Genomic DNA, 25843 nt, shown 5'->3' with positions numbered 1-25843 from the left:
AATATTTAGTAGATGCATTTAATAAATAACGAAAAAAAAAATAGGATTTCTAATTTTTTTAAATAGAAGAAAAGCGAAAAAATAGGTTCTTCTAATTTCTTACGAAAAATAAAAAATACAATTGTTTTTTTCCAATTTTCTAAAAATACAGAAAAAAAATTAATCTAATAAAAAATATAAAGTTTTTGAAAATATTTTTATATTTTCTTTCTAAGAGACAATTTTTTTTTCTCAAAAAAAAAAAACATTTTGCTCTTTACTTTTATTTAATAAAAAAATGTCCATTATCTATCACAGATATCAAAATATAAAGGAAAAGGGTTCTTTTCATTGTAGATAATTTAATTCTTAAAGAACATGAACATTTTTTGCTATTCTCTTACCTTTAAAAATTCGATGATATTAATCATATTTAATTATAAATATGATACTAAATATTGTGCTTGGGAGATAAAGTTTCCCGTAAGTTGCATATTTCAACTGAATAAAAAAAAATTTTAACAATTTGAAAACATTGATCAAAAAAAAAAATAATAATTAAAGCTCAAGAAAATTCTCATGAATTTTTCTTGCTCTAAAAAAAATTTTTAAAAATAATACGTGGGAATTAGTCTTTCTTTTTAACAATATAATGTATATATAATAATAATAAATATTATGTTTGAGGAACGAAGCCCCCATTATTCTAGTAAGAAACTTCGTAAAAAAATTTGATTGATACAAGTTCATTACAATATAAACTGTTTTGAACTTTTTGTAAGTGCTTCTAAAATTAATTTTCGAAACTTTCATTGGAATTTTGCAGTCCACAAACGGCACAGGGTCCGTTATTTCGCTTGTAAGAACCTCTCGTCATTTTCTATTAAGAGAATAGTCGAGTATGTTTATATTAAATCCTGATCTTAGTTAACAATATACGTCCAAATTTTTATATAAAAGTATATATAACAGCTCTCTCTTATGAACATTTTTTTTCTTTTTTTAAGATAACGCGTTGCCATATAAATTGGATCACATGATGTGCAAATTATGCAAATTAGCCAATAACTGATAATCTTAATTTTGCCCTAAAAAAAAGGCCCAATTGCAATAATACACGTATATGTACTGCTCTTCTATGCATAGTTATATCATCTATTCTATGCGACCAATAATCTCTATTTAACATGCACGTTTGAATTGTCGCACCAAAATGATCATCACCCAATACCCTAGTACCCCCCAAAAAAATAATGATTTCACCGCTTAAACATATCACTTCGTTCAATAGACTGGGATTTTCTTGGTCATTTGTTCTCTACAATTATTAAAAGATCCCTTTTAACAACTTTTTGGTTGCATATGAAACTTAAATACCGTTAGAGTATTGTTTTAGCTCTGTTTACTGTGGAAACAAAGAATAATTGTTGACATTTGAGAACGAAGTAAACAGCAATAATATAGAAAGTGAGAAAGACGATTTACTATTATTCAATATTTTACATTCCGTTTCTTGTCAATTTTAACATATATTTTGCTTTGTTTAGTTGTTAAAATAACTATATAGTTGGTTGACTTGGATAACTGCGCCACAAAAAAACCAAAGGAGAAAAAAGCGTAAACCCCGATATTTAAATGGTTTTTTTTTTTGCGGCGCAGCAAAGGATTTTGTGTGTTGCTGAAGGGGGTTTATTTTAATTAACCACCGTCCGCTGCGTTATTTCTACTTTATAATGAGTGAGAACGTTACGCCACTTGAGTTTCCAATTGGCAGTTGGTTATCAGTGGCATTATATTTATCGAACAATAGTTTAAAAGCATCAGAAAATCTTCCCGAATGCCAAAAATAAATACGATTAATTAACCACTTCATTATAGAAGCTGCGCCTCGAACATCGTGATGCAAACAGGGTAAAGATATTATTGGATGGTAATATATCACAAATAATTTATCATTATGATCCTCACGGCTTCAAGATTCTTGATAAGATTGCTTCTGGGGCATCCGCCTTGGTTTATAATGTATGCTGGAAAAGTGCATCAAAGTTCGCAATTAAAAAATTCATCGGAAGCTCTAGCAAAGAGGCCATCGTTAATGAGGTACGTTGCTAACTGAATATGATATGATAAGGCTTTTTGTATAAATAATTACAATTTTATTTCTAGATTTATTTAATGGAAATGGTTAATTCTCATCCGAATATAATTCAATTCCATGGGCTTACAAAATTGCAAGGTAAATAGCGATCATGTAATAAACCTATAATGATTTTTATTTTTTCTCTGATGCATAATTTAATTATTTTTGACATGTTTGATATTCATTAGATGAAAAAAATTACTCGCTTGTCCTTGAATACGCAGAAGGTGGAACACTGAGAAAGTATTTGAGAAACGACGCTATTAGTTTTGAATGGGAGAGTCAATTAAGATTTGCTAAGGATATCGCAAGTGCAATTTCATGGTTACATGATGACATGGGAATCATACATGGGGACCTTGTAAGTATACTATATTCGTGTTACCTTACAGTATAATTCATTATATTAATTAGTTATGAACACTATTCTTTTTTAGCATCCAAATAATATCTTAATAAACAAAGGAACAATAAAAATAGCGGACTTTGGATGTTCATATCTAAAAGGATCAAACCGTAATACTCAAGTACAAGGTGTAATACCTTACATGGATCCCAATTTTTTTGAGCAAAGACTATGTTCGTCCGAAACTCAAAGACATCCATATCCCTTAGCCGAAAAGGCCGATATATATAGTCTAGGGGTATTATTCTGGGAATTAACAAGTCGTAAAATGCCTTTTGATTTTGAAACAAAAAACAATGACCCTTTCGAAATTATTAAAATCAAGTCGAACATCCTTAAGGGTATGAGAGAAAAACCTTCTCCAGGCACAAACCATAAATTCGTTGCGCTGTATGAAAGTAAGTATGGAATTATATGATTTTTTATTGCAATCTAATTTTAATTGTCGTTATTTATTTCAATAGAGTGTTGGCAACATAAACCAGATGTAAGACCAGAAATTCGCCAAGTAATTTTAGAACTCAATAATATTGAACCTTTGGTTGTATCGGAAAATTTTGGTTTTAAAGAAATCGAAACAATGGAAAAATCAGGAACATTAGAAAACGATGAAGTTAACGTACCGAGTTATGACTGCGATATAAACAAGTATAATTTATAGAACATTCAATTATGATGTATTTTTTTATTCGTATCATTTGCAGACATGTCTTTATAGTTGAATAAATTATAGATTATTTCCATGTTTATGGTAATAGCTTTCCGATTTTATCACATGAATTTTGCCGATCATTTTGAAAAGTTCTACACACTAATATATTCTCAATCAATTAAATCTAAGTGGAGTTACTCTCGCTATAATCATATTCTACTATATAGTCATACCGGTTAGATGTTCAAAGTACTTATTATTAAAATCTATCCTATAAAGTCAAAGGATAAAATATAAATGTCCAATCAGTTCATATTTAGGCCAATTAAATTTTTTTATTTGGAGTAATTACTATGTACCACCCGAACCGATGAAGAATTATTTGAGTTATATAAAGAAGATGCATTCAATTCACTGACAACTACTTTCACTGACAAACGTTTTGCTAACAAGCACTTCCCCGTTCAAACTTATTAAAAGAGACGATTTACAAATGAAGGAAATTGAAGCTGTATATTTACTATACATTGGTATATATTTAATGAAATTGAATAATCTTGTGAATATTATGAACTAAATAATAGTGTTACAAAAAATAGTTGAATTTTTTAAAATGTTAGTCAACGAGTATAATTATTAATATAGTTGTGCACAATTCTTAGGAGAAAGTAGATGATAAATAGCTATAGTTTATGAATTGTATAAAGGATTATTTTTTAAAATTTATTATAATAAATGGCATGTTTGTTCTTCATGTTAATTTAAATATATTTCATATTTTTCTCTAAAATTATTATTATAATGCCGTGCAAAGTGGTAATTTCAGAAATAAACAATTTAAAAAATGTATAACAATTATAAATCTTTTTTTTTTTAAATAAAAATAACAAAATAATAATAATGTGAATTTTTTTTGTAAATTTAATTGATGGTAATCGTGATTCAGAAATAATACTTGTCCACTCTTCAACCGTACAGGTCTATATCATTCTGTTACATTATCAAGGTCTATAATGTGTGGAAAATATTCTCTAAATAGATTAATATTAAATGTGAATAGGAAATCTATAATATTAAAGTGCAAGAAGCTATTACTCACTCTTCATTTGGTTCTTCATCATTATCAAAACCTATGTATGCAATTCATGATTATTATCTATCAATGTTTTGACTTGTATTTGGACTCAAAGTTTGAGTTATCCCTATTTTCAACCTGAATGGCTTGAAAGTTCATCATATTCGGACTCTAGAAATTTATTTCTATTTTCAACCTGAATTTAAAGATAAATTATATTTTTAAGCAGAGAAACTGGTGCAATGAGAAGAAAGTAAATACTAACTAGTTCTGTAACTCTATTGAAGTGTATAAATAATTTGTTTCCCAGCTTTGCTTTTTCAATATGCGTCCAGAATTTTGAGACAGCTTGAGATTTGATTTCATACTAAATTAAATGTAGAAAGTTTGGTTAGTTTTGTTTCATTTAAAGAATATATAAACGAAAATAGTTTTTCGGGGCTCAATTTACTGTGATGCCAAAGCAAAGGATGGCACAGAAAATGGAATCCTGTGATAAAAGCAGAGGATCTAATCCTGAGTCCAAAGCAACAGGAACAGTTTAATGTAGATACATCACCTGATAATTTTTGACACTAGTCTTTGAATTCGTGATGGCTATTGGATCAATTGGATTACTGATTGGTTTTACTGATTTAATTTCAATTCCACAAGTAGAACTTCTAAACCTAATCTTTATTGGGTTACCCCGGTCAAAGTCCAACAGATTTAAGAAAAAAAGATAAAGACTTCATCAATTGGACTATTGGACCTAATAATTTTATTAGTCTAATAAATTGGACTTATAAGTATAACCAACGCTGAATAGGATGATGTTTCCAGATATTGTTAAGAATTTCAACCCATTTCTTATGTGTTGCTTGTTTATCTGTGACAGCAGTATTTAGGAACCATAAATATTCGAGATGATTTGAAACGCCAGGCTTTTCTAAAATCTGATTGTATCTCATTCTTCGTTCACTTTTGAGACTTCTGAGCTTGCTTTGCGTTTTGCCCTTATTTTTGTAAACTGTTTTGAAAAGTTTGAGGGTATATACTTGTAAAAATCTTTGTGAATACATCATAACTAATAAAATAGACTTTGATCAATGGTTTGTTATGATGACATAGATATGGTACTCAAAAAAAAATTATGCGAAAAAAAAAGATTAAAGTGACGTTATGACAATATAGGTGCTTTGAAAAAAATTACATGTTAAATAAATATTCTCATATTACTCATATACACCATAAAAGGTAATCGATTACATAATTATTGATGAGATTGATGAATTTTTTAATTTATAAATCGATTAAACGAGATCCATCGATCGGGATCAATGTTAATCAGTCGAATATAACTGAATTTTTTTTTATATATATATTTTTTTCATTTTTTTCGATATATTATAGTAGTTATATCTTGAAATACAGAATATGGTTGTATTTCAGAGTAGAAGCAGGATTCTGGGGAAAATATGAGGTCAATAAATTAATTTTATAATTTTATAATAAAAGAATAAAGTTTTTAAGAAAAATTCTCATAAATTTTTTCTTGCTTTTAATTATTGAAGAAAAAAAATATTTTAAATATTTGTAGGAACTTTTCTTCCTTCTGAACAGTAAATACATTTATAATAATAATAAATATTATTCTTGGGTACAAAGAATTATAAACAATTCTTTTTTTTGCTCTATTTTTAATACTTTTTTTTATATATTACTTATATAGAAAATTTTTATCGAGTTATCATTTTCTTTTTTTTTTAACTACAACTCAGATGCAACTTATAATGGAAGTTTTTATACTTAAATATACGTAATTTTTATGATGAATCAAATTATTTAGTGAATAAAAAACAAGGTTAATAATAATTTTTGTGGCAATTCTCTCTTTCACATATATTCATCAAAGCCGATGGCAAAAGTGGAAGCAAAGAAAATATTCTTCAAGTAGGGCATCTTATAGCTCTAATAGCTTACCATCATAAAGTTTTGCACAGCTTTTCTTGGCAATAATCAAATAAAGATGGATGTCACATCTGGTTGGCTACTTTGATTGAGAACACCACAAATGAATAAATTAAAAATAATATTTTATATTTTGCTTGTATTACCATGTGAATTTTGGTTTAAATCCAGGCCAAAAACCCTTTTAAACAAGTAAATCAAACTCTAATATCAAAATTCTTTAAAAATCAGCAATAAAATTTTGATCGAATTCTAAAGAATTTGAAGAATTATTGTTATTATAGTTATTGTTGCTGTTTTATTTCAAAAGAACTTTTACAAAACTATGATAAAAATATTATTTTAATTAAAATCTTATAAAACAGATATATAAAACGTGAATTTTATATAATAAATTCTATCTATGATATTAAACCTAAAGAAATATAGTACACTGACTTTTTATTTCATTTCTTTTAAAAGGGATGATTTTGCACTTGCTGGATTAAGTATCACGTACATTCCACAGTTTCCAACATTCACCCGCCTATTACACTTAAATGAGACAAATCTAATTTTTTCAAATATGAGTCATGACATGTAACACATAGTCTTGATGATGTAAATATATAACTGATAATTTAAGTAATATAAATATGTCGGTTTTCTTTTTTTTTAGGTCTGTCTTCTTTCTGTCTAAGTCTTCTCTTTATTCTTAGGTCCCTTTCTTTACGTCTTCCTTTAGGTATGTGTTGTTGTTCGTAGGTTTGTGTGTGGGTTTGTACGTGGGTGGTGTGTATGTTTGTGTATTTTCTTGCTTTCCCTTCGTTTTCCCTTTCCCCTTCGTTCTCCCTTTTCCCCTTCGTTTTCTCTTTCGTTCTCCCCTTTCCCTTCGTTCTCCCCTTTCCCTTCGTTCTCCCCTTTCCCTTCGTTCTCCCCTTTCCCTTCGTTCTCCCTTTTCCCTTCGTTCTCCCCTTCCCTTCGTTCTCCCTTTCCCTTCGTTCTCCCTTTCCCCTTCGTTTTCCCTTCCCCTTTCGTTTTCCCCTTTCCCTTCGTTTTCCCCTTTCCCTTCGTTTTCCCCTTTCCCTTCGTTTTCCCCTTTCCCTTCGTTTTCCCCTTTCCCTTCGTTTTCCCCTTTCCCTTCGTTTTCCCTTTCCCTTCGTTTTCCCCTTTCCCTTCGTTTTCCCTTTCCCTTCGTTTTCCCCTTTCCCTTCGTTTTCCCCTTTCCCTTCGTTTTCCCCTTTCCCTTCGTTTTCACCTTTCCCTTCGTTTTCACCTTTCCCTTCGTTTTCCCCTTTCCCTTCGTTTTCCCCTTTCCCTTCGTTTTCCCCTTTCCCTTCGTTTTCCCCTTCCCTTCGTTTTCCCCTTTCCCTTCCCTTACCCTTCGTTTTCCCCTTTCCCCCCTGATCAATGTTGCTGCACCTCAACGTGGTGATCAGGTGACAACAAGTTTTTTAAAAGACTTGGCTAAGTCAGCAACTACATATTACATGAATCATAAATCAATTTGTTCACTTTATTAATTTGTTAAATTGATTTCATATAAACATAACTAAATAAATAATTTGATATATCTAATTTTTAAGACTATTAGATTTTGAATAACACTGATTTGTTCGTAATCAATTTCTTTTGTTTAATGTTGTAATAAAAAAGATCTTGAACAAATAAATGCAACAATACCCAACTTTTAAATTGTTTCAATTTGTTCGCCAGGACGATAAAATTAATATCTCAAGCAAAAACATTTCTAAACAAAAAGAATTTTGTCTTTTCTCGTATAAATCCTAGCAAAATTGAATGGAATGTTTACAAAAATGTTTGATAATTCAGAGCGAATTATTTTTTTTGTGAATTTTGTTGACGAAATATTCTTTAAAGTTTGTTCTACGACATATAAAAATCTTTGATAAAAATCTAGCGTAATCTCTAAATCTTTAAGTCCACATCAAAAAATGGTTCGTCTGATGATGGAAATTCATCCGTAACATTTGATTACATTATATTTCGAAATTTATCACGACGGATGGTAAAAATAGACAAAATTGATGAAAAAAAAGTTGAAAAAAATACATTCCTCAACATAAATAGCATCATTCCAAAAAGTAAGTGATCTATCAATGGATTGTAAAAGTACGATATCTGTTTTACTGACTTTATCGTATCGTGTAATGGCACAGATATGGTTTAATTTGTTTTAGATACCACCGCAGTAAACCAAATTTGGACATTTACATACTGGACATATGGAATGACTGATCAAACCTCTCTTAACATCTGATATACATTGTTAAAACTAACTTAAAATGAAGTGACGATTTATAGGATAGTTTTTATTAAATAAAAAAAAAATTATTTTAATTATCAAAATATTTTTGAATTTCACCACATTTCTAATAACATGCTAATACTCCACGTGATATCTTATACTTAAAAAAGGCTTATATGTATTTACGGGTATCGCCACAATCGAATGGCTTAGACTAAAGAATACTAAGCCACTCTATAAAACATCCCGTTAACTAACTCTTCAAGAAAGATAGATCCATTAACAAAAGAATTAAATGATAAGAAATATTTTTTTTCTAACTTTAATTTAAAAGATCAAAGCTACCAAATAAAACCTTAAACAAAATACGAAGAATATTGTTAAAAAAACGAAACTTAGTTCAATACTTTTGATCTTATATTCTTCGTCAACTTCAATGATTTTTCTCGTTCCCCGAAATTTTTTTCTCATTTCTTTTTTTATTTATTTTATTAACTGTTAATATAAAAAAAAAAATCTCTATTTAATATAAAAAAAAATAAAATAAAATGAAGCTTTCCTCTTTATTTACCTTGTTTTTATTTATATTAAAGAAAAAAAATTCGATTTTAAGGTTAAAAGAGTGCAAGATTAGATATTAATTTTTGTCATCAGTTATTTGTTTAGATCCCCTTTTATTGACGAAAAACCTGCTAAAAGGCGAGGAAGTATTAATCTTAACCCCGCGTGACGGCTGAGACTTATCAATATTTTGCTTGCCGAAAATGTAACATTAAAATCACGTGATGTCGTATCACACCTTTGTGCTTTAGTATAATCGGGAAACATCTTTTTAGAAGCGAATCACAAATTAGAGTATAGAATATTAAAATAGAAAATTATCTTAATAGTTGTACTTAAAACGATAATATTAAAGTAATCGATTAAATATATTTCTTAAATAAATAATGACTTTATTTCATTTTAAGAATTTTAAGAATAAAGTAGTTAATTTACAGTAGATATATATTTAAACTTGATGATGTTTAATAGTCCAAGTTTTTACACAAGCATCTTGTCCAACTGAAGATATTGTATCATTGTCCAAGAATATTACGCCAGTTACTGATACTTGATGTGCGCCTTTAATAGCAATGTTTTTCATTGGTTTTTCTACGCTCCATATATAAATATTAGTATCCAATGATCCACTAGCCGCATGAAGTCCATCCGGTGACCACGCAATACTGTTAACCTTTGCCGTATGAAATACCCATTGTGAAATTTTAACCTATTTTTTTGTTTTTAATATATTACATACATTAGTACTATTACTATTATACAAATTATTTAACATAGATTTATTATTATGGATACCTCGTGATTACTAGTGTCATAAACCGTAATTTTTCCTTGCGCATCACCTACAGCTAATAACGATCCATCAGGAGAATATGCAATAGCCGATATGGAACTTCTGCCAGTAATTACTTTCTTCTCTTCAAGTTTATCGCCATTTACTTTATAAAGTGTCACTTTTGAATCCTATAATAACAAATTAAAAAATATTATTTAATAAATATTGATTTGTAATATAGAGATTGGAATCGATTAATCAGATCAATAATATATATTTTTATATATATATCAGCCTGACTCCAATCCAGTTTCTGAAATGATCCGCATTTAGGCAGAAATAGAAATTGCTTTGGAGTCGGATGGCCTATTTATAAAAATTATTAAATCTCGAGAACAATCAATTCTATTATTTACAGAATCAATTCCGACCCCTATTACAATAATCAATAAATGTGAAATAAAATATATCTTACTTCACTACCAACAGCTACTGAAGAACCATCCGAATTAATTCCAATAACAGTAGGGGCATTTGAAACCTCTAGAGTGAATATAGCTTTATCGTTCTTAATAATTTCGATACATTTAGTAGTTGCTAGAAAGATTTTATCATCCTTCATAGCAAATCCCCTCGGTAATCCATTGGTCTTCGCAAATGATTCGCTATAATGATTAAAATAGCCAACTTATTATATTAGAAAATAATATAAAATTGCAAATAACTTTCTTTATTTACCTGAATTTCTTGGTTTCGGCATTAATATTCCTAAGAGTATCGTCCATACTAATAGAAATTATTTTATCATTCGAAGTAATCATTTGACAAATTTGATTTGTATGACCTTCACCATCAACTGAAGCAGCACTGCCTTCATCTCCGCTCCAGGCATGTTTGATATAAGTTAAGTAACATTATGATCATAAATTTTTTTTTAAAAAAAAAACATCGTCATTATTATTAAAGGATATAAATTTTTCCATCATAACTTCCAGTAAATAATGTATTATCTTTGTCATATCTAGCGAAAGCAGTAATGGCTTTTTGGTGACCCTAATTATTTATTAAAGTGAATAAAAATTCGTGTTGTATAATAATTTTAATATAAAATTACATACTTTGACCACTTTCGAAATAGAATTAGACTTTGGATCTAAATAATTAAGTTCTCCAGACAATGAGAGACTAATAAGGAATTCTCCAACCCACAAATTCCCAACTTGCTGATTTTCAATAACATCGGGAAATTCATACGTTCTAAGTATTTAAAAGAGAATTTAAGAAAGAAAATTTAAAGGTCACATTTAGATATAAATTAACTTATAACTTACTGAACAACTTTTTGCGCTTCAACATCCCAAAGTTTTACTGTTTTATCTCCTGATGATGTGAGCAATTGTTTACTATCAGGAGACCACGATACAGCAAAAATACCACCGTTATGAGAATCTTTTCCAACAACTTTGGAAAGATCAACGAGTTTTTCACCTCCTTCTCCTTCATATAAAAATAACTTTATAAAAAAAATCATTGAAATTGTAATCAATAAACAATTAAAGACATAAAAATATAAAAGATACTCATCTCTTACCTTTTTATCTGAACCAACAGTTGCGAGGTTGCTACCATCAGGTGAAAACTTAACCCCTTGGACAAATCCTGAATGGTCCTTTATTGTCGTTTTTTGTTTAAAGGGTGGTCCATGAAAGAATACAACTGTAAAATCATCAGACGCTGTGGCAGCACGCATAGGTCGTTTCTGCCGAATGCTAACGCTATTAATAACTTTGGAGTGGCCACCAATCTCTCCAGCTGATGATCCTGTATCAAACAAAAAGGCATGACCATGTCTATAAAGAATTTAATACAATCAGTATTCATCTACAAACGTTTATTGCATCTAAAACACAGAAAATTAATGTACCTTTCTTTGCCATTACCGACAGCAATTATTCTTTTACTCTCGAAATCCCAACTAATATCATTGATCCTATCAGCAATAACTTTAACCTCATTCTTCAAAATATGTTCATCTTGAATCGCATCCCAAATTCGAACATTTCCATGAACATCTAAATCAATATAAATTACGTCAATTCTACTGATTGGAGCTAGTGATTCTAAATAAAGTCACCAATTTACCTCCAGATGCGACGTAATAACCACTAGGAGAATAACGTGCAACTGTGGTATTTGCTGAATGACCAGTATATTCCTTTACAATGACTGGATTCTGCATGAACAGAATAAAAAGAAAAAAAAAAATTAAAATAACGAATGAATGCATGAACTGTATAAAATGTTACAATAATTTATAACTTACAGCTAAATTCCTGATGAAAACGGTTCTGCCGTTCGTATAAAGAAAATTTTCTCCTTTTGGGTCAACTCCAAGCTGAGCGGCCTGACCACGAGAAGTAGCTGGAGTACATGCAAAAATACTTTCTAAAAAATATATATATATGTACATACATAGATATATAAACAATAAAAATAATTATTTTTAAAGCAAAAAAATCATTCGTGTAGTAATTATTACTTTGGCTATAAGACATTTTCCGAAACGCAATGTAAAGAGTTGGAATTTATTTCCCAGCACTTTATAGCTACAATTGCCGATCAGCAAGTTTTTTTAATACTCAAATCACGTGATATTCTTTTACTAAACAAAAATCATATGAATATTGATAGCCAAGGGTTGCATTTGACCAAATTTAATTAGAGAAATTTTTTGTGAACGCATATATACCCAACATAATGTAATGAAAATTCGATTTATTGTCACAATATATGCAAAATAATGTATACTGGTGAGACATAAATTAGAGTTGATCCATCAGAAATTTCCCCAACATATTTCCTCTAAAGCACATATCTTCATCACATTACCCGCTGTGATTGGGGAGCATACTAGTGAAAGTTGTATACCATTTGAAATAAGAAATCATATAGCTTTACTGTTGTTGCGCAAATCAAGATCGTAAATCTGGGACGAAAATCTTTCAATAAAGCTCACTATTAGCGAATCTGCTTTTGATCGAGAAAAGAAATGAAACTTTCAAACCCGGTAAAATAGACCGATCCAGAATTTCCGACCCAAATGATCTGGTGAGATCTTATTTCAGGCCAAAATTTTCTCACGGTGATAATCATGAAGCAATTCAGGCTACAGTCGCATGTACTCAGACAACTTCAGGTTTTATGGCTACTCAAAATGGAATAGGAGGAGAGCAGAAAGCCTACGAAGTTAATCACAACATAGTTTGCTATAAATAATCAAAAATAAAATCAGTTCAATAAAAATTTTCTTCCCTATTCAATTGTAAATAAAGTAATCAAGCCAGATTCAAATCTATTTAAATCTTCATGATTGGACTTTGAAATTTATTGCATACATTCGTTCAATAAATGTTAATGGTGTTTGTTTACCACTATATACTGCCTGTTTGTAGTCATGAAAGTCTGTATCAGAAATACGACCTACATCAATAAAACTTTACACACATCCAATTTTTAGATAAATCATCTAATTTGTCCTTTTTAGTTTTTTTCATTGGAAGAGTACTAATAGTAATAAATATATTGCTTAGTCATTTCAATTGCAGATTCTTCAGTCCGACAACGCCCTACAATTTTGAATACTAATGCTATAGGATATCTAAAAAATAAAATAACCGATAAGTAATCAATTTTAATAAAAAAAAAAAATAATAATATAATATACAACTTACTATTTATTTAAAATTTTCATAATATGAAACCAGCATAAAATTTTTTATGTGAAGCATTTTGTTAAGCAAGTTTAGATGGTCTATGGCTCTATCAAAATATATGGCTTCTCTGTGTCCAGATAAAAGATTTTCATAGTACCACTGAATTCGTTATCACATGAAATATTTTTTTTTTAATAGCTTCAATAGCCAATCGTATAGTTTGATGGTTTTCCTTATTACCTACACAAAGCTAATGTATATTCATTTACGATTTAATAAATAAATTATAATAAAATTATTATATGCGTTAAATTTCACCTACCAAATGCAATAGGTAGTCCACAACCAACACTATTTTCGGTAACAATTGACAATACTGGAGTACGATCTAAATTTAAATCGTATTTACCATCTATCTCAATGCGTTTTTCAACCAAACTCATCAGTGAATGTAAGTTGGTAATATCGACCGAATGAATCAACCGGCTGTTAACATCTGCTATTTGACAATATATAAAACCTTGAGGTTTAGTATTATTTACTAAATGATAAGGTTGCGTGCCGTAAGTATTGATTATTATATTTCGAATTACAACCTAAGCGGGTTGTAATATTATAAACATAAGTTGTAATTTGGTTGTGAATACTATGCTATTGTGGTTAACTAAAAGATGATAATTCTGATTTACAACCATTATAATTACTTGATTTTTAGACTTACAACTATTTACGGCAGGCAACACTACTAAATGATCAAGTTGTGTCCAAGGACCAGGATCATCTTTCAATTTTTTTTCATCTCTAGCAATTGTCGGAGTCAGATTAAACGTTGACATGCTAATGCATTGTTAATTACTACTACTGAAGCATCATTGAATGATGTTAATAATTTTGCTTTTATTTCTTCAGCTCTCCTATGATCCGCTCTAGACATGTTAAAGTTGAATTTATTCGAGAAATTTTAGGAATAATATGAAATGTATGATTGAAGATAGCCAAGATAATCGACATCCAGAAACAACTCTAACGCTACAATGATGCATACATATCATTGCCATTTTTCATTTTCCTATACCACCACATAATCTTGACATTTATTTCCATCACCGGAGCAATACTGTACATAACCCAATACCAGCACTTACCTTGAATTAATTTGAGAAACCAAAGCTCCTAAACTGATTAAGACTAAAATATTATCAATACGATTTGTTAAGTATACCGTCCCAGTTTTAGTTTTCCATCTAAATAATCTACAGCCTCCTATACACGTTCTACTATTAAGATTCCAGCCTTAACGTTGAATTTTTAAGCGATAGTTTTCATATTTGATAAAATACCCATTCCAGCACAAACGAATGGGAACCATCATCATTGTATATTCTTTGATTTTCGTAATAAACAAGACAAGGTTATAAAACGCAAATAAAAAAATTGGAAATAAAAATTAAATTTGTTTGCCGCGTACATATTTCTTCACGTAATATAAATTTTCTTCACAAATATCTAATACGCGTTAAATATTATATACATTTACTTGTTTAGTAATAGTTTGTACAACTAACTTCTAAAAAAAAACGCGGTATCTGGTATGCAGCTTAGTTGAGGATTAACCCGTGTGATCTACCTCTATATAAAGCAACGCACATAATTTTGTGGCTTGGTCATCCAATAGCTTAAGTTCAAGGTATTAGATATATATATAGTCCAAATTCTCGCTTTTTCTTGCTTAAAACGCGTAATTTTTTATATAGTAAGTTCTTCTTTCGACAAAAATGCCTAGAATGCCTAGAAAACCATACGTTAACTTGTATCTTTCAGTTCATGCCGGAAAAGTCGGTACACGAGTATTTCGATCGCAAGTCCTCCGATTGGACCATTACGGGGTTTCTTGAGGAATGCGACGCAAAATTATTTACTGATCAGATCGGATATTACCTCACTTCTCTCGAAAACATAATTGAAACTGGTAGTGGAAATAGGCGTAAAAAGGCACAGGAATTGTATGCTCGTTATAAACAGGCAAGTTCAAGAATTTTTTGCGGTTAAAAATATTGATAAGAAATTGGTGGCGTGGCAGAGATCTCCAAGATTTTTGTCATTCAAGTCTCTAAGACGAGCTACGAAGCTAGTATTGGGGCACAGAAGATCTCTAAGATTATCTGATGTTCAAGTCTCTAAGATGACCTAGTATTAGCCACATCGGGGCGTGGGCAATCTCCAAGATGGTCTTACGTTCAAGTCTTCAAGGCGATCTGGTGTGATGAAAAAAAGTTAGATAGAAATTTTAAGGTATTAGTCAAGGATACTGCTAAATTTTTCAAGTTCTCTTATTAAAGGGTTTCCGGCCTGATCGCCGGATATCACGAGATTGGCTGTCTCAAAAAAGTAAAGAGACTACTGGAACTTCAATACACTTGCATCAACCAACGTTTAAGGATAGCTCTCTAGGAATTGGAACGGTCAATGGCGGAACATTCAATGCTGGATTGTCAAGCAGTATGTCACGAAATAAAGCGGCAAGTTAATCCCAGCTTTATTATTATTGTCTTCTGGTAATAAGGTAACCTATGATCATAACCATGTTTGATGTAATTTTTAATACCTTAGGATAATTACGGACAGAAAAAAATAAAAGAATTTTTCCCCCGTGATATCACTCCGTCTCAACTTCACGAAGATGACAATGTGGATCATGAAAATGGAAAATCCGCTCCACGAGATGATTACGTTAAAGATTCCGAATATTTTGATAAACTTGTAGACAATGTGGACTTATCTTATGTTGGAGGGGAAGAAGAAGAACCTGCACCACCTCATTCAAAATCTGGAATTCCAGTGGAAAAAACTTGGGACGCTTTTATGATTGACGAAATTGACATTGTAAAATGTTTTAGTTCCCTGCGCAAATCCTTACCGAAAACAAATCCCGAGGTCCAGTAAGTATTCCTTTATATAATGATTCTGAAAGATAAGTTTCGTGATAAATTCACTAATATCAGCTTTCTTCTTGAAGTCCACCATACTGGGGGGTCCTTGACTTGACAGGACAGCATAAACCGACAAAGAAAATGTTTTTTACGAAATGGAATGAACTGATTAATGATTTTCGACTTGATATAGGATGGAATATGGTTAATCTTGACCAATCCGAATACGATCTTTTTGATAATATGGAGGTAATTACAATGACACATGCTTTTAGTTATCATTTTCGTCCTATTAATTCCTTGTTCCACGTGTTTTTTTTTAAAAAAATAGGATTTGAAAGCCCAACAGACATTACCTGTATTAAATGCTCATCTTACGATATTAAAGTCATATCTTGAACACCTCAAACTACCAATTAACGAGGGGGAACTTATGATTTGTTTTGTTGCCCCTGCTTTCAGGATGAGCCTGGATCCGAATCAAGAAAAATTTCAAAAATACTGGTAATTTTTAAAGGGTCTTTCTTGTTCCTGTCTTGCATATCAGGCTAGATTTATTAATCTTATTAATTTACATAATATTTTGGAACTTCAGGTCCGAGCAACAGCTAGTCGCAAGTCAGGAAAGACGTAGGCAAGAGCAAGATCCTAATGATGAGCGTGCACGCGTTGGACAAAAAACCGATATTATAATAGCTTTGCCGACAGGACCAGCTTTGGAAGGTTTCATTTGCGAAGTCTCAGGAGGACTTCCAGCAGGATGCCCCAAAAAAATTTGGACCGATAAGCTGAAATTAATGGTTGGAATGCGAGATATGATAAACAGAGTAATAAAAACCTTTCCTGGTCTTTTACCAATAGATTATATGAAGGTCATTGTATTCGGATGTCAAGTAATTGGTAAATATATTTTAAGAAGCATAGAAATTTCTGATAGAAGACTGCTAACTTTTTGTCGCAGGCTTACAAATGAATCTTTATGCAATGGATGTCCGAACTTCGGGAATTTATCGTTTTGGAATGATTGATAAGGTTTCTTTGCCCGCCTCAGCAAAAGAGTTGCCTGCATATGAAGCAGTGCACACAATGTTACGTTCTTTAGAGGTTTGTTGTTGTTCACTTCCTTACCAATATACGTATTTCACCATTCTTATCGGATTTAATTTCTTATAGCATCGATTGAACAAGTTAACGGATTATTGCACGGATCTCAAAGTCAAACATGTAAAGTTGAGGCGAAAACGTGACTATATATATCAAGAAGACAATTTGGCCTTTTCAAACAACTCTCCAAAAACATTCTCTCAAAAAAAGAGAATAAGATCCTAATGTATAGAATATTTTTTATAAATACGCTAAAGAACTGATTTCCGGTTCTATATTTATTATTATGGGCTACAGCAAGTTTTTTACGTTACACATGCACCATCAGTTGCTGAAAATATAGAAATGTTATGCAATAGTTTAATTGATCTTGAACTGTATATTCTCCAATCAGATATCCACTTTAAAGATATTTTACTGTTTACTGAAAATCCTTATGATTGGCTTTCTATCAAAGAAAGATAAGGGCATGATTAAAGGAAGCAAGAAGAGCATTGGACTAGCATGCATGTATTGTATATAGGTGATGTGTGAGAATATACATCAGAAAAATAACGTATTAATGAATGTGCTGTTTAAATACTTACCGATTAGAATAGATTTATATTACTTTCTTTGAGAGAAAAAGAATGTGGCGTATCTGCTGTTGGTAATAAAAATAGAATGTGCACATGATGGCGAAATAACTTGTCTGTGCCGTATAGCAGTGTTGGGCTATTATAATTATTACACCATTGCTACGCCACTTTACCGCCTGTGAACGCTTAAGTATTTTTATAAGCCCACATCGGGCTTTATTTGTTGTGTGTGGTGATGTTATGTATTTTCTTTTTTCGCTATCATTTTCAAAAAAAAAAAGAATTCAGAAATTTTATTAACTAATAATGAGAACTATAGTTTATTATTATAATAAATGAATACGCTTTTTTTTGATTTAGAGTTTACACAAGAATGGTTGAAAGTTAATAATTTATTGAATATTGAATGTTATATAATACAATATATCAATAAATATAAAATTTAATAAACAAATATACTTTTTACAGTGCGCATCAACAGTTAGAAAATCTTAAATAAATTTTGATCTGATGATTTACTGAATTTAAATTTTTACAAATAGTCCAAATATAATCATAATATTTTCTTGCATATTCTTTATTCACAATACATTTATGTATAATTTAATTTATAACGATATTAGAATAAATATACCCTTATAAATTCATTACTACTGGCAAATTTTGAATTGCGATTTTTATTTATCTAATCTGATTTTTAAACACTCTTAACTATTCTTCGTGACATTTCTTTAAAAAATACAAATGAATACATTAAGTGTGGTTGATTTGCATCAATGCACGGAAAGAGCGTTCAAATTTTTATTGTATTAGTTCACCTAGTGTAAAAACTTGATAGTCTCAATTTACTGGTTTTTAAAAGGCTAAAACTCGGTCAATAAAGAGCTATTGGTTAGATTTTTAAAATATTATTTTAAAGTTGATCAATGTAACTATAAGGTGCTAGTCGAGTATAGACGTAGCTATGCTAATGGTCATAACCAAGGATAAGAAAACTTGACGCTTCCTTTAACACATGATAAGTTTTTACCATCTGGATTTGAGATTGTATGAAATATATAAACAAATTTCATAAAATCAAAATTTTATATAATTAAGAATTTACTACGCATCCTTATAAAGTATTCAATTACAACATTTTTCGGATCATTAAGAGAAGCATCCACCGGAACTGAAACTTCAGTTATTGATTCACCCTCTACTGGGCAGGTGAATCCAGCTGGTATGGCAACTTTGCAAAAATCATCGTTGTGCTAAACTGTTTATAAATAACGCCCCTTTTTTAATGAGTACTTGACCCGCGACGACTGGACTGGATGTATAACTATTTCATTTAGGAAGTTGCTAAGTATCATTCTTGACGTCTTATTAAAGTTGATGATGTAAATGTTGCGAAAAAAGAAATTCTTTTTTATTTTTATGAAAAAAATACGATCAATAAAGCATCGGAGGTCACGTTTCTTTTAATGAATTCATTTATTTTTTACATTTTTTAATTTCTTTTCTTTAAATCCATATTTAGAAAATCAATAATTGTCATTGTCTTGCACCATTAACAAAATTTAAAAATAAATCAAAATACTACTTTTTCTTTTTAAGATTTAAATTAATCAATAGATCCTATTTTTACCTGTTAAATATGTACTGTATATTGGCGGAAAATTCCAATTACCGAAATTTCCAAAATATAATTTAATAGAAGTGTAATTTGTAGTAAATTTTATACATAGACATTTGAACATATACATCATGAGAGAATACTTGCTTTTTACCTCAGGTATTATACCATTCGCTTTGAGTCTGAAAATTATCCCGATTCACCCTTTCAACTTTCGAAACTCAATGATAAAAAAAATTATTTATTTTGTTAACTAATTAATATCAAAAAAGTAATTGAAAATATTATTAATATATTATATTATAATCTAATAATGTAGCAATGCCCGATCATTCAAAACTCGCTTATACGCTTATACGAGGTGGTAAAAACTTAGATGCTGCAGCAAATGATACCAAGCAACTTTGAGATAAACCTGACATTTAGATGAAAGGTTTAGGTGATATGATTTTGCTTAGCAGACACCAAGAAATTTTGAAAATAAATAAAACATGTCATTTAGAAATTATTTGCTTTACTTTGATAGTCTAAGCCTCAGCGGATTTTTATTTTATAAATGGGTTCGATTACGCACTATTTTTAAGTTAAGAGAATCTTCTCTACGAAAAAAAAAAATATTATTAAAAAACACAAAATAAAAGTGAAAATGAAATCCTGCCTCCTTTTGTTCTTCCGGTCGTTCTCTCCGCCGTCGTCACTTCGTTAACTGTCGAAGAAAAATAGAAAACGTGTTAAAGTCAAATGGAAGATATCGAAGTGAAAAGGATAATGTGGGAAAGTTGTTTGTATATTTCATAACGCCAGCAAAGCCATTATCGGAAGAAAGGTTGTGTCTTGCGAATAGGTGCGAGGGAGCAGCAACGGAACTTGAAAAGAATTTTATCACAGTACATGCCATGATGTATTGCATATTTACGTACAACGCTAATCTTTAATGTATGCATATTACGTATTATTAAAATGCGTATTATTATTAAAAGCATTCCAATTCGACGACTAATAATTCATTATTGCATATCTATAATGATAAAATTATTTTATAAGCGAACATTTGATTTAATCTTGATTCAATAAATGTAAAAACGGTATTATTCATTTACCCTGTAATTCTTGAACTGAACAAATTAAGAATATATAGTTTGATATTAAAATGACGAAAAGTATTTCTAAATTATTTGTTTTTGGAACTCCCATTTCTGATTATCTATAAAAATATATATTTTTGTATTATAAATTAATAAATTAATAAACGTAAAAATAAACGATAACCTGCTATATTGTTATATTGTCCAATCGTTATAACAAAATATAATCAACATACCAAATTATCCCCGATTCATCCTGAATCCTAAAAAATGAAAAACAATGGTAAAAAAAAAAATATGTTTTTGTCAATTAATGATAGAAAAAAATTAACAAACACTTGTAATAGTACTGTAATACGTACAAAAAATTATGATAATTTTTGTTTATTGTGTTTTTGGTTAAACAAAAATTTGCTGCGTGATTTATATTTGAAAAATGATTTTATTGTATAGTACATCTTCCCCCCTATTAATGCCCAAATCATGCGATCGTGATTAGTGCATAAAATCGATCCATCAATTTGTAGAAACTAGACACGTGTGGATTCAAAATGAAGTATATATACTCCTACGTCTTTATACGAAAATTTATTCTCTCTTGTTTATAATTTGCCACGTCTACTTTCGATAATCGATAGTTCCTTCATCAACATAACACCATCTCGGAAAATTGGGTCATAAATATTTCGATCGCAAGTTCTTCGAAAAGAATACAATAAGTTTTTTGAAAGAATGCGATGCAGAATCATTCACTATAAAATTGGTTATAATCTCCTCGAAATAAAGTAATTCGTGTTAGAAAGATTAACATATGCCGAGAAATCGTAATCGCTAGCACGTGCTTCATCGGCGCAGTGAAATACGGAGAAAAATCACATGACTGTAATTTCAGCCGATTAACAATATTCCACGGTTAATCCCAATAGATTCAAAATCATTTCATCTCAGGGAAATTCTCTTGTGGGAAATAATCTATTACATAGTCTGTGTAGACGAAAATTCTGTAGATATAAATAGTGTAATTTATTTCGGAATTCTAATGTAGAGAAAGATTATGGGGTGAGAATCTTGTAGTTAGTAATAAATTATCTGTAGAAATTATTCTGAGAGCAAAGAAATAACTTGATACTGGGTCTCGCATTAAATGGCCTAGGATCCTCCCTCTTTAGCATCATACATTTCATTTGCTACCTCTGCCGTTTTCTGATTAGATATGTATATTTATTTATTTTATTTTACGATCGAAAATAGTGAATGTTAGATTACATATAGTAGAATTATAAAATAAAACTAAAAATGAATCATTAACATTTTGCATCCCCTACGGGACCTATTTAAGTTTGGGCACTAATAAAGACTGGAAAACTATGCTACAGCCCATATTTAAAAATAAAATGAATAAAAAAAACACACTGGGACCAGGAATATGACCAATAAAAAGGGGGATGGAAAAAAAGCGGAAGCTAAAAAAAAACCAAAGACACCGAGAAAAAAGAAAATAGAAAGAAAAGAAAAAAAAAACACCATCCTACCGATCCACCAAAATCACCTTAAACACCAAATTAACTTCTGTCTTGGGTCCTACAAAAGAAATAAGCGCCACTAATTTTGCCTAAAAAAAAATGTTATGACTGCAATACAGTTAAAGCCACTTATTCTATGCTATTTAGGATTCAGTTACTCACAATTTCATACCAAAAGGTTCAGGAGTTTTATGAGTAAAGAATGCGTGTTATCAGTCTTTTGTTGAGTATTGGATTTGTTGCGTAAATGAGTTGAAGGACTGAGCGATTTGCCCAAATTCTTCCCTTTACTTTGCTGTGAGTAAGACTTTTTGTCCTTTTTGGACTTTTGAGGAATTTTTTTCGTGGGAGGAGTTGAAATGGTCAGCTTCCAATGATGCTTAAATTCCATACATCTAAGTAGATGTTCATGCGTTTCAAAGTAAGCGATCAACTGATGTTTCCCATGCACCTTTAAATGAATAAAAGCGTGACCCTTCAATTCATAACTCAATACATATTCGAAGGATTGATCACTGTGGTAACTGAATGCTAACAGAGTAGTTTTCCAGTCTTCCAAAAGAGAAAATTTTACTTAAAAACGTTCTCAAGCCTTACGTTCTCTTAATTTCCAATGTCCAGGATACCAGCAGACAAGACCTTTACCCAATTTTTATTGCCACGTTCTCATAACGAAGTCCGTATCTATGGTTGGTTTGAGTATCATTTTAGTCCAAACAGACTGATACTTGTATTGTGTCTTAAAGGATATTTCCAATACTTGGCCCCATGACTTTAGATGTTCCAAGATTGCATCATGTGACCAGACCGCAGGTATGTCGTAAACTATTATTGTACGCACTTGACCTTTTTGTATAGCATGTATTACGTTATTATTAATAGTCATCTTAGTGATCTTGTCTTTCGTAATTTGTGATTCTGAAGGTGTTACATTTTTCGGAATCTGAGAACCAATTGGCTTTGATATAGATGTAGATTGTTGATCAACCTTGGATAAACCTTCCTGATTTGGTTGGGACATGGTTATATCTGGATCTACATTGTCATCTATGTTCATGAATTCATCGATCACAAGATTGGCATCTGTATCATCCGATACAGGCACTTTTTGTTTGCTGACCTTCTTCTCCTTTTTTTTTAACTGTGCCTCAGCAGCGTTTTGAATGAGCAAAGGAAGAGCATTTTGGTAACGTGAGTTTAAACTATCCAACTGTTGACGAGCTTTGCAGCGAGCTCCTGAGATTATTACTTGGTTTAATGTTCTCATAAACAGTTTAGTAATTCTAATATTATCCAGTATAGACCGCTCTGTAACTATGTCGTCTTTTAGAACGAGTTTAGCAGTTGCAGTCGTATAAAATAAAGACTCTACATCACCACACTGTATGTAATCAAATATTATATCCCCTAATATAGAAGCAAACGAGTTGGTGAAGGCGTCTACGAACTCTTGTACGGGTATAGACTGTTGTGAAGATTTCTTTTTATTAATTTTACCCATTTCTTATATGTAAATTTTTTCTTAGTATTTTTTGAAAAAAAATTTTTTAAGAAAGAGTTTTTCAATAATTAGATATGTATATGAAATTATCGTAAAAATGATCACCTACATTTCACAGTATCACATGTCATATGTCATGTGATGACGAAAATTTTTTAATTTATGGCGCACGGCGCGTACTTATTTTTAACTGATTAATCTCGGTAAAAAATCGTATGAAAATAAAAAATTTCAAAAAAATGGAAGGTAAGTTTTTTAGTTCTGCCTTCCTTCTTTTAGCTCTATAAATATAAAACCTTTTATTTCCGCCAGGAATTCAAGTGGACAATTACTTTACTTTAGACCACAACTGGTCTTTACTAAATTTTTTATGTATCGACAACAGTACAATGATTTTTCTACTGAATAAAAAGCCAGTTGCTTCAGCTAAGTAAGTCAGCATAAATGAATCCCTATGATGATAAGGATTTGTTACCGTAAATTCTTCTCAAAATTTTCTATTATTTTTTGCATAAATAGGCCAAAACCACAAAGGATATATCATCATCATTAGCAGGAGTGGTACATGGAGGGACATTAGGAGAAGTAACAAAGTAACAACATAACCAGACCATCATTATCAAGTTCAGAAAGTGTAGGGTCTAGCAGAGGAGCTACAGAAATGATGACTAGCAGTATAGACAAAGTTAATAGTTTTGGGTACAATAGACCACACTCCTCATCAAATTTCTAGAAATACATACAGCCAAGAATTATCAATCAATGAAATATTCTAATAATGATCTGCTAAAAACTTAGCAGGTCTAGATGAATCTAAAGTATTTGATGAATTATTTTAACTAATTTTTTTGCATATCGTAATACTCAATCATTTTCATTGAATGGTATCTTGGCAAATTTATTCTACTTCTTATGAAATATAAGGAATCAGAAAAGAATAATATATTTTTGTGAGTATTTGAACTACTTTAAAGATGTATCCTATAATATTATAGTTAATATCTTCTCATTTATAGTTGTACTAACAATGATGTAATGGATATTCAAGAAAAGTGATTTTACGAAATTTTTGTCAATAGACAATTCATAAAATTGCTATCAAAAAAAATCAAGCAGAAAAATTAAATTGCCAGAAGGTTGGTTTTCTGTTAGAATATTTTACAAATGCCAGTAAAATGCAACTCATAGATTTGATTTCAACTTTCAATACAGAAAATTAAATAATGGGGACAAAGTTCCTTGCAAAATGCATATTCTAGTTAATTTATTTAAAGTTGTTGAAGAAGAATGCAAAAGATTGATTGTTCAGAGCAAAGCAAAGGGCTGTAAATGCTTCAGACCCATTATATTATTAAAGAATATTAAGGTAAAACTCTGAACAAGTCAGGTCTAAAGCTCCAAATGATTCAGTTTGGTTCCATTTTTCAGTTCATTTCTGATTAGTCAAAATCTGTTTTGTGCAATAACTCACCATCCAGTGATTATAGAAATCCAACCAATAGTTTATTGGAATTATCTTATCAAGATAGTTTGAATGGTACCAAAATCATCTTTCTAGTATCGATAAATGGTGAGTTATTTTTGCCAAATACATGTAATTAAAATTAATATTCAAAGTGATGCATAACATATGTAAACTACTGTATTATAATAGTAAAAGGTATGCTAATTAAACAATTTTATTAATAAATTTTACAATTTAAATTTTTTTAAATTTTAACAATAGGTGAACAAATCCTAATCACACTTGATAGCAATGACCTGTAATTATCTTGTGATTTCTAGTAATAACATATTGTTTAAATTTTAAAATTTTAAATTTAAATTTAAATTTAAATTTATTTTAACAACTAATATATCAATTGAAAGAGCAATTTTCAGATGGTACTGATTTTATAAGTCAAAAGAAATACAGTCTTTCAGCTAAAATAATCTATGTTTACATGTACTTAAAGTCTTAGTGGAAAATGGAATTGAAAAAATAATTTCAATTTATTTTTTATTT

At 30.2% G+C, this 25843-nt stretch overlaps 6 protein-coding genes across 6 annotated transcripts; 2 read left to right on the top strand and 4 right to left on the bottom strand.

Moving 5' to 3' along the window:
• Nucleotides 1-1712: 1712 nt before the first annotated feature.
• On the top strand, nucleotides 1713-3186 carry OCT59_011294 (uncharacterized protein; the record flags this gene model as incomplete). The annotated part of the gene is made up of 6 exons (XM_066136408.1): nucleotides 1713-1763; nucleotides 1858-2079; nucleotides 2146-2215; nucleotides 2308-2480; nucleotides 2557-2923; nucleotides 2990-3186. 6 exons carry the CDS (start codon nucleotides 1713-1715, stop codon nucleotides 3184-3186), a joined length of 1080 nt encoding a protein of 359 aa, XP_066001032.1.
• A 976-nt stretch (nucleotides 3187-4162) lies between these two features.
• On the bottom strand, nucleotides 4163-5316 carry OCT59_011293 (uncharacterized protein; the record flags this gene model as incomplete). The annotated part of the gene is made up of 6 exons (XM_025332314.2): nucleotides 4163-4208; nucleotides 4277-4307; nucleotides 4391-4448; nucleotides 4518-4619; nucleotides 4812-4920; nucleotides 5048-5316. The coding sequence occupies 6 exons, from the start codon at nucleotides 5314-5316 to the stop codon at nucleotides 4163-4165; spliced, it is 615 nt and encodes a 204-aa protein (XP_025173773.2).
• Nucleotides 5317-9362: 4046 nt separating this feature from the next.
• OCT59_011292 (uncharacterized protein) lies at nucleotides 9363-12341 on the bottom strand (the record flags this gene model as incomplete). The annotated part of the gene is made up of 12 exons (XM_025319458.2): nucleotides 9363-9720; nucleotides 9807-9974; nucleotides 10262-10451; nucleotides 10525-10678; nucleotides 10758-10839; nucleotides 10905-11043; nucleotides 11118-11299; nucleotides 11378-11636; nucleotides 11711-11858; nucleotides 11929-12019; nucleotides 12110-12231; nucleotides 12326-12341. The coding sequence occupies 12 exons, from the start codon at nucleotides 12339-12341 to the stop codon at nucleotides 9460-9462; spliced, it is 1812 nt and encodes a 603-aa protein (XP_025173772.1). The 3' UTR covers nucleotides 9363-9459.
• Nucleotides 12342-13350: 1009 nt separating this feature from the next.
• Nucleotides 13351-14335, bottom strand: OCT59_011291 (uncharacterized protein; the record flags this gene model as incomplete). Its single annotated transcript, XM_066136407.1, has 4 exons — nucleotides 13351-13444; nucleotides 13740-13749; nucleotides 13822-13998; nucleotides 14221-14335. The coding sequence occupies 4 exons, from the start codon at nucleotides 14333-14335 to the stop codon at nucleotides 13351-13353; spliced, it is 396 nt and encodes a 131-aa protein (XP_066001031.1).
• A 755-nt stretch (nucleotides 14336-15090) lies between these two features.
• On the top strand, nucleotides 15091-17758 carry OCT59_011290 (uncharacterized protein; the record flags this gene model as incomplete). The annotated part of the gene is made up of 10 exons (XM_066136406.1): nucleotides 15091-15100; nucleotides 15206-15252; nucleotides 15321-15521; nucleotides 15839-16018; nucleotides 16110-16438; nucleotides 16516-16678; nucleotides 16761-16933; nucleotides 17025-17329; nucleotides 17391-17533; nucleotides 17603-17758. 10 exons carry the CDS (start codon nucleotides 15091-15093, stop codon nucleotides 17756-17758), a joined length of 1707 nt encoding a protein of 568 aa, XP_066001030.1.
• A 4745-nt stretch (nucleotides 17759-22503) lies between these two features.
• On the bottom strand, nucleotides 22504-23838 carry OCT59_011289 (uncharacterized protein; the record flags this gene model as incomplete). Its single annotated transcript, XM_066136405.1, has 2 exons — nucleotides 22504-22788; nucleotides 23098-23838. 2 exons carry the CDS (start codon nucleotides 23836-23838, stop codon nucleotides 22504-22506), a joined length of 1026 nt encoding a protein of 341 aa, XP_066001029.1.
• Between the last annotated feature and the right edge of the window lie 2005 nt (nucleotides 23839-25843).

This window comes from Rhizophagus irregularis, chromosome 19 (genome assembly GCF_026210795.1).
Source record: "Rhizophagus irregularis chromosome 19, complete sequence".
Taxonomy (NCBI): domain Eukaryota; kingdom Fungi; phylum Glomeromycota; class Glomeromycetes; order Glomerales; family Glomeraceae; genus Rhizophagus; species Rhizophagus irregularis.
The sequence above is the reverse complement of the archived record's forward strand: the minus strand, read 5'-3'. Positions and strand labels throughout refer to the sequence as shown.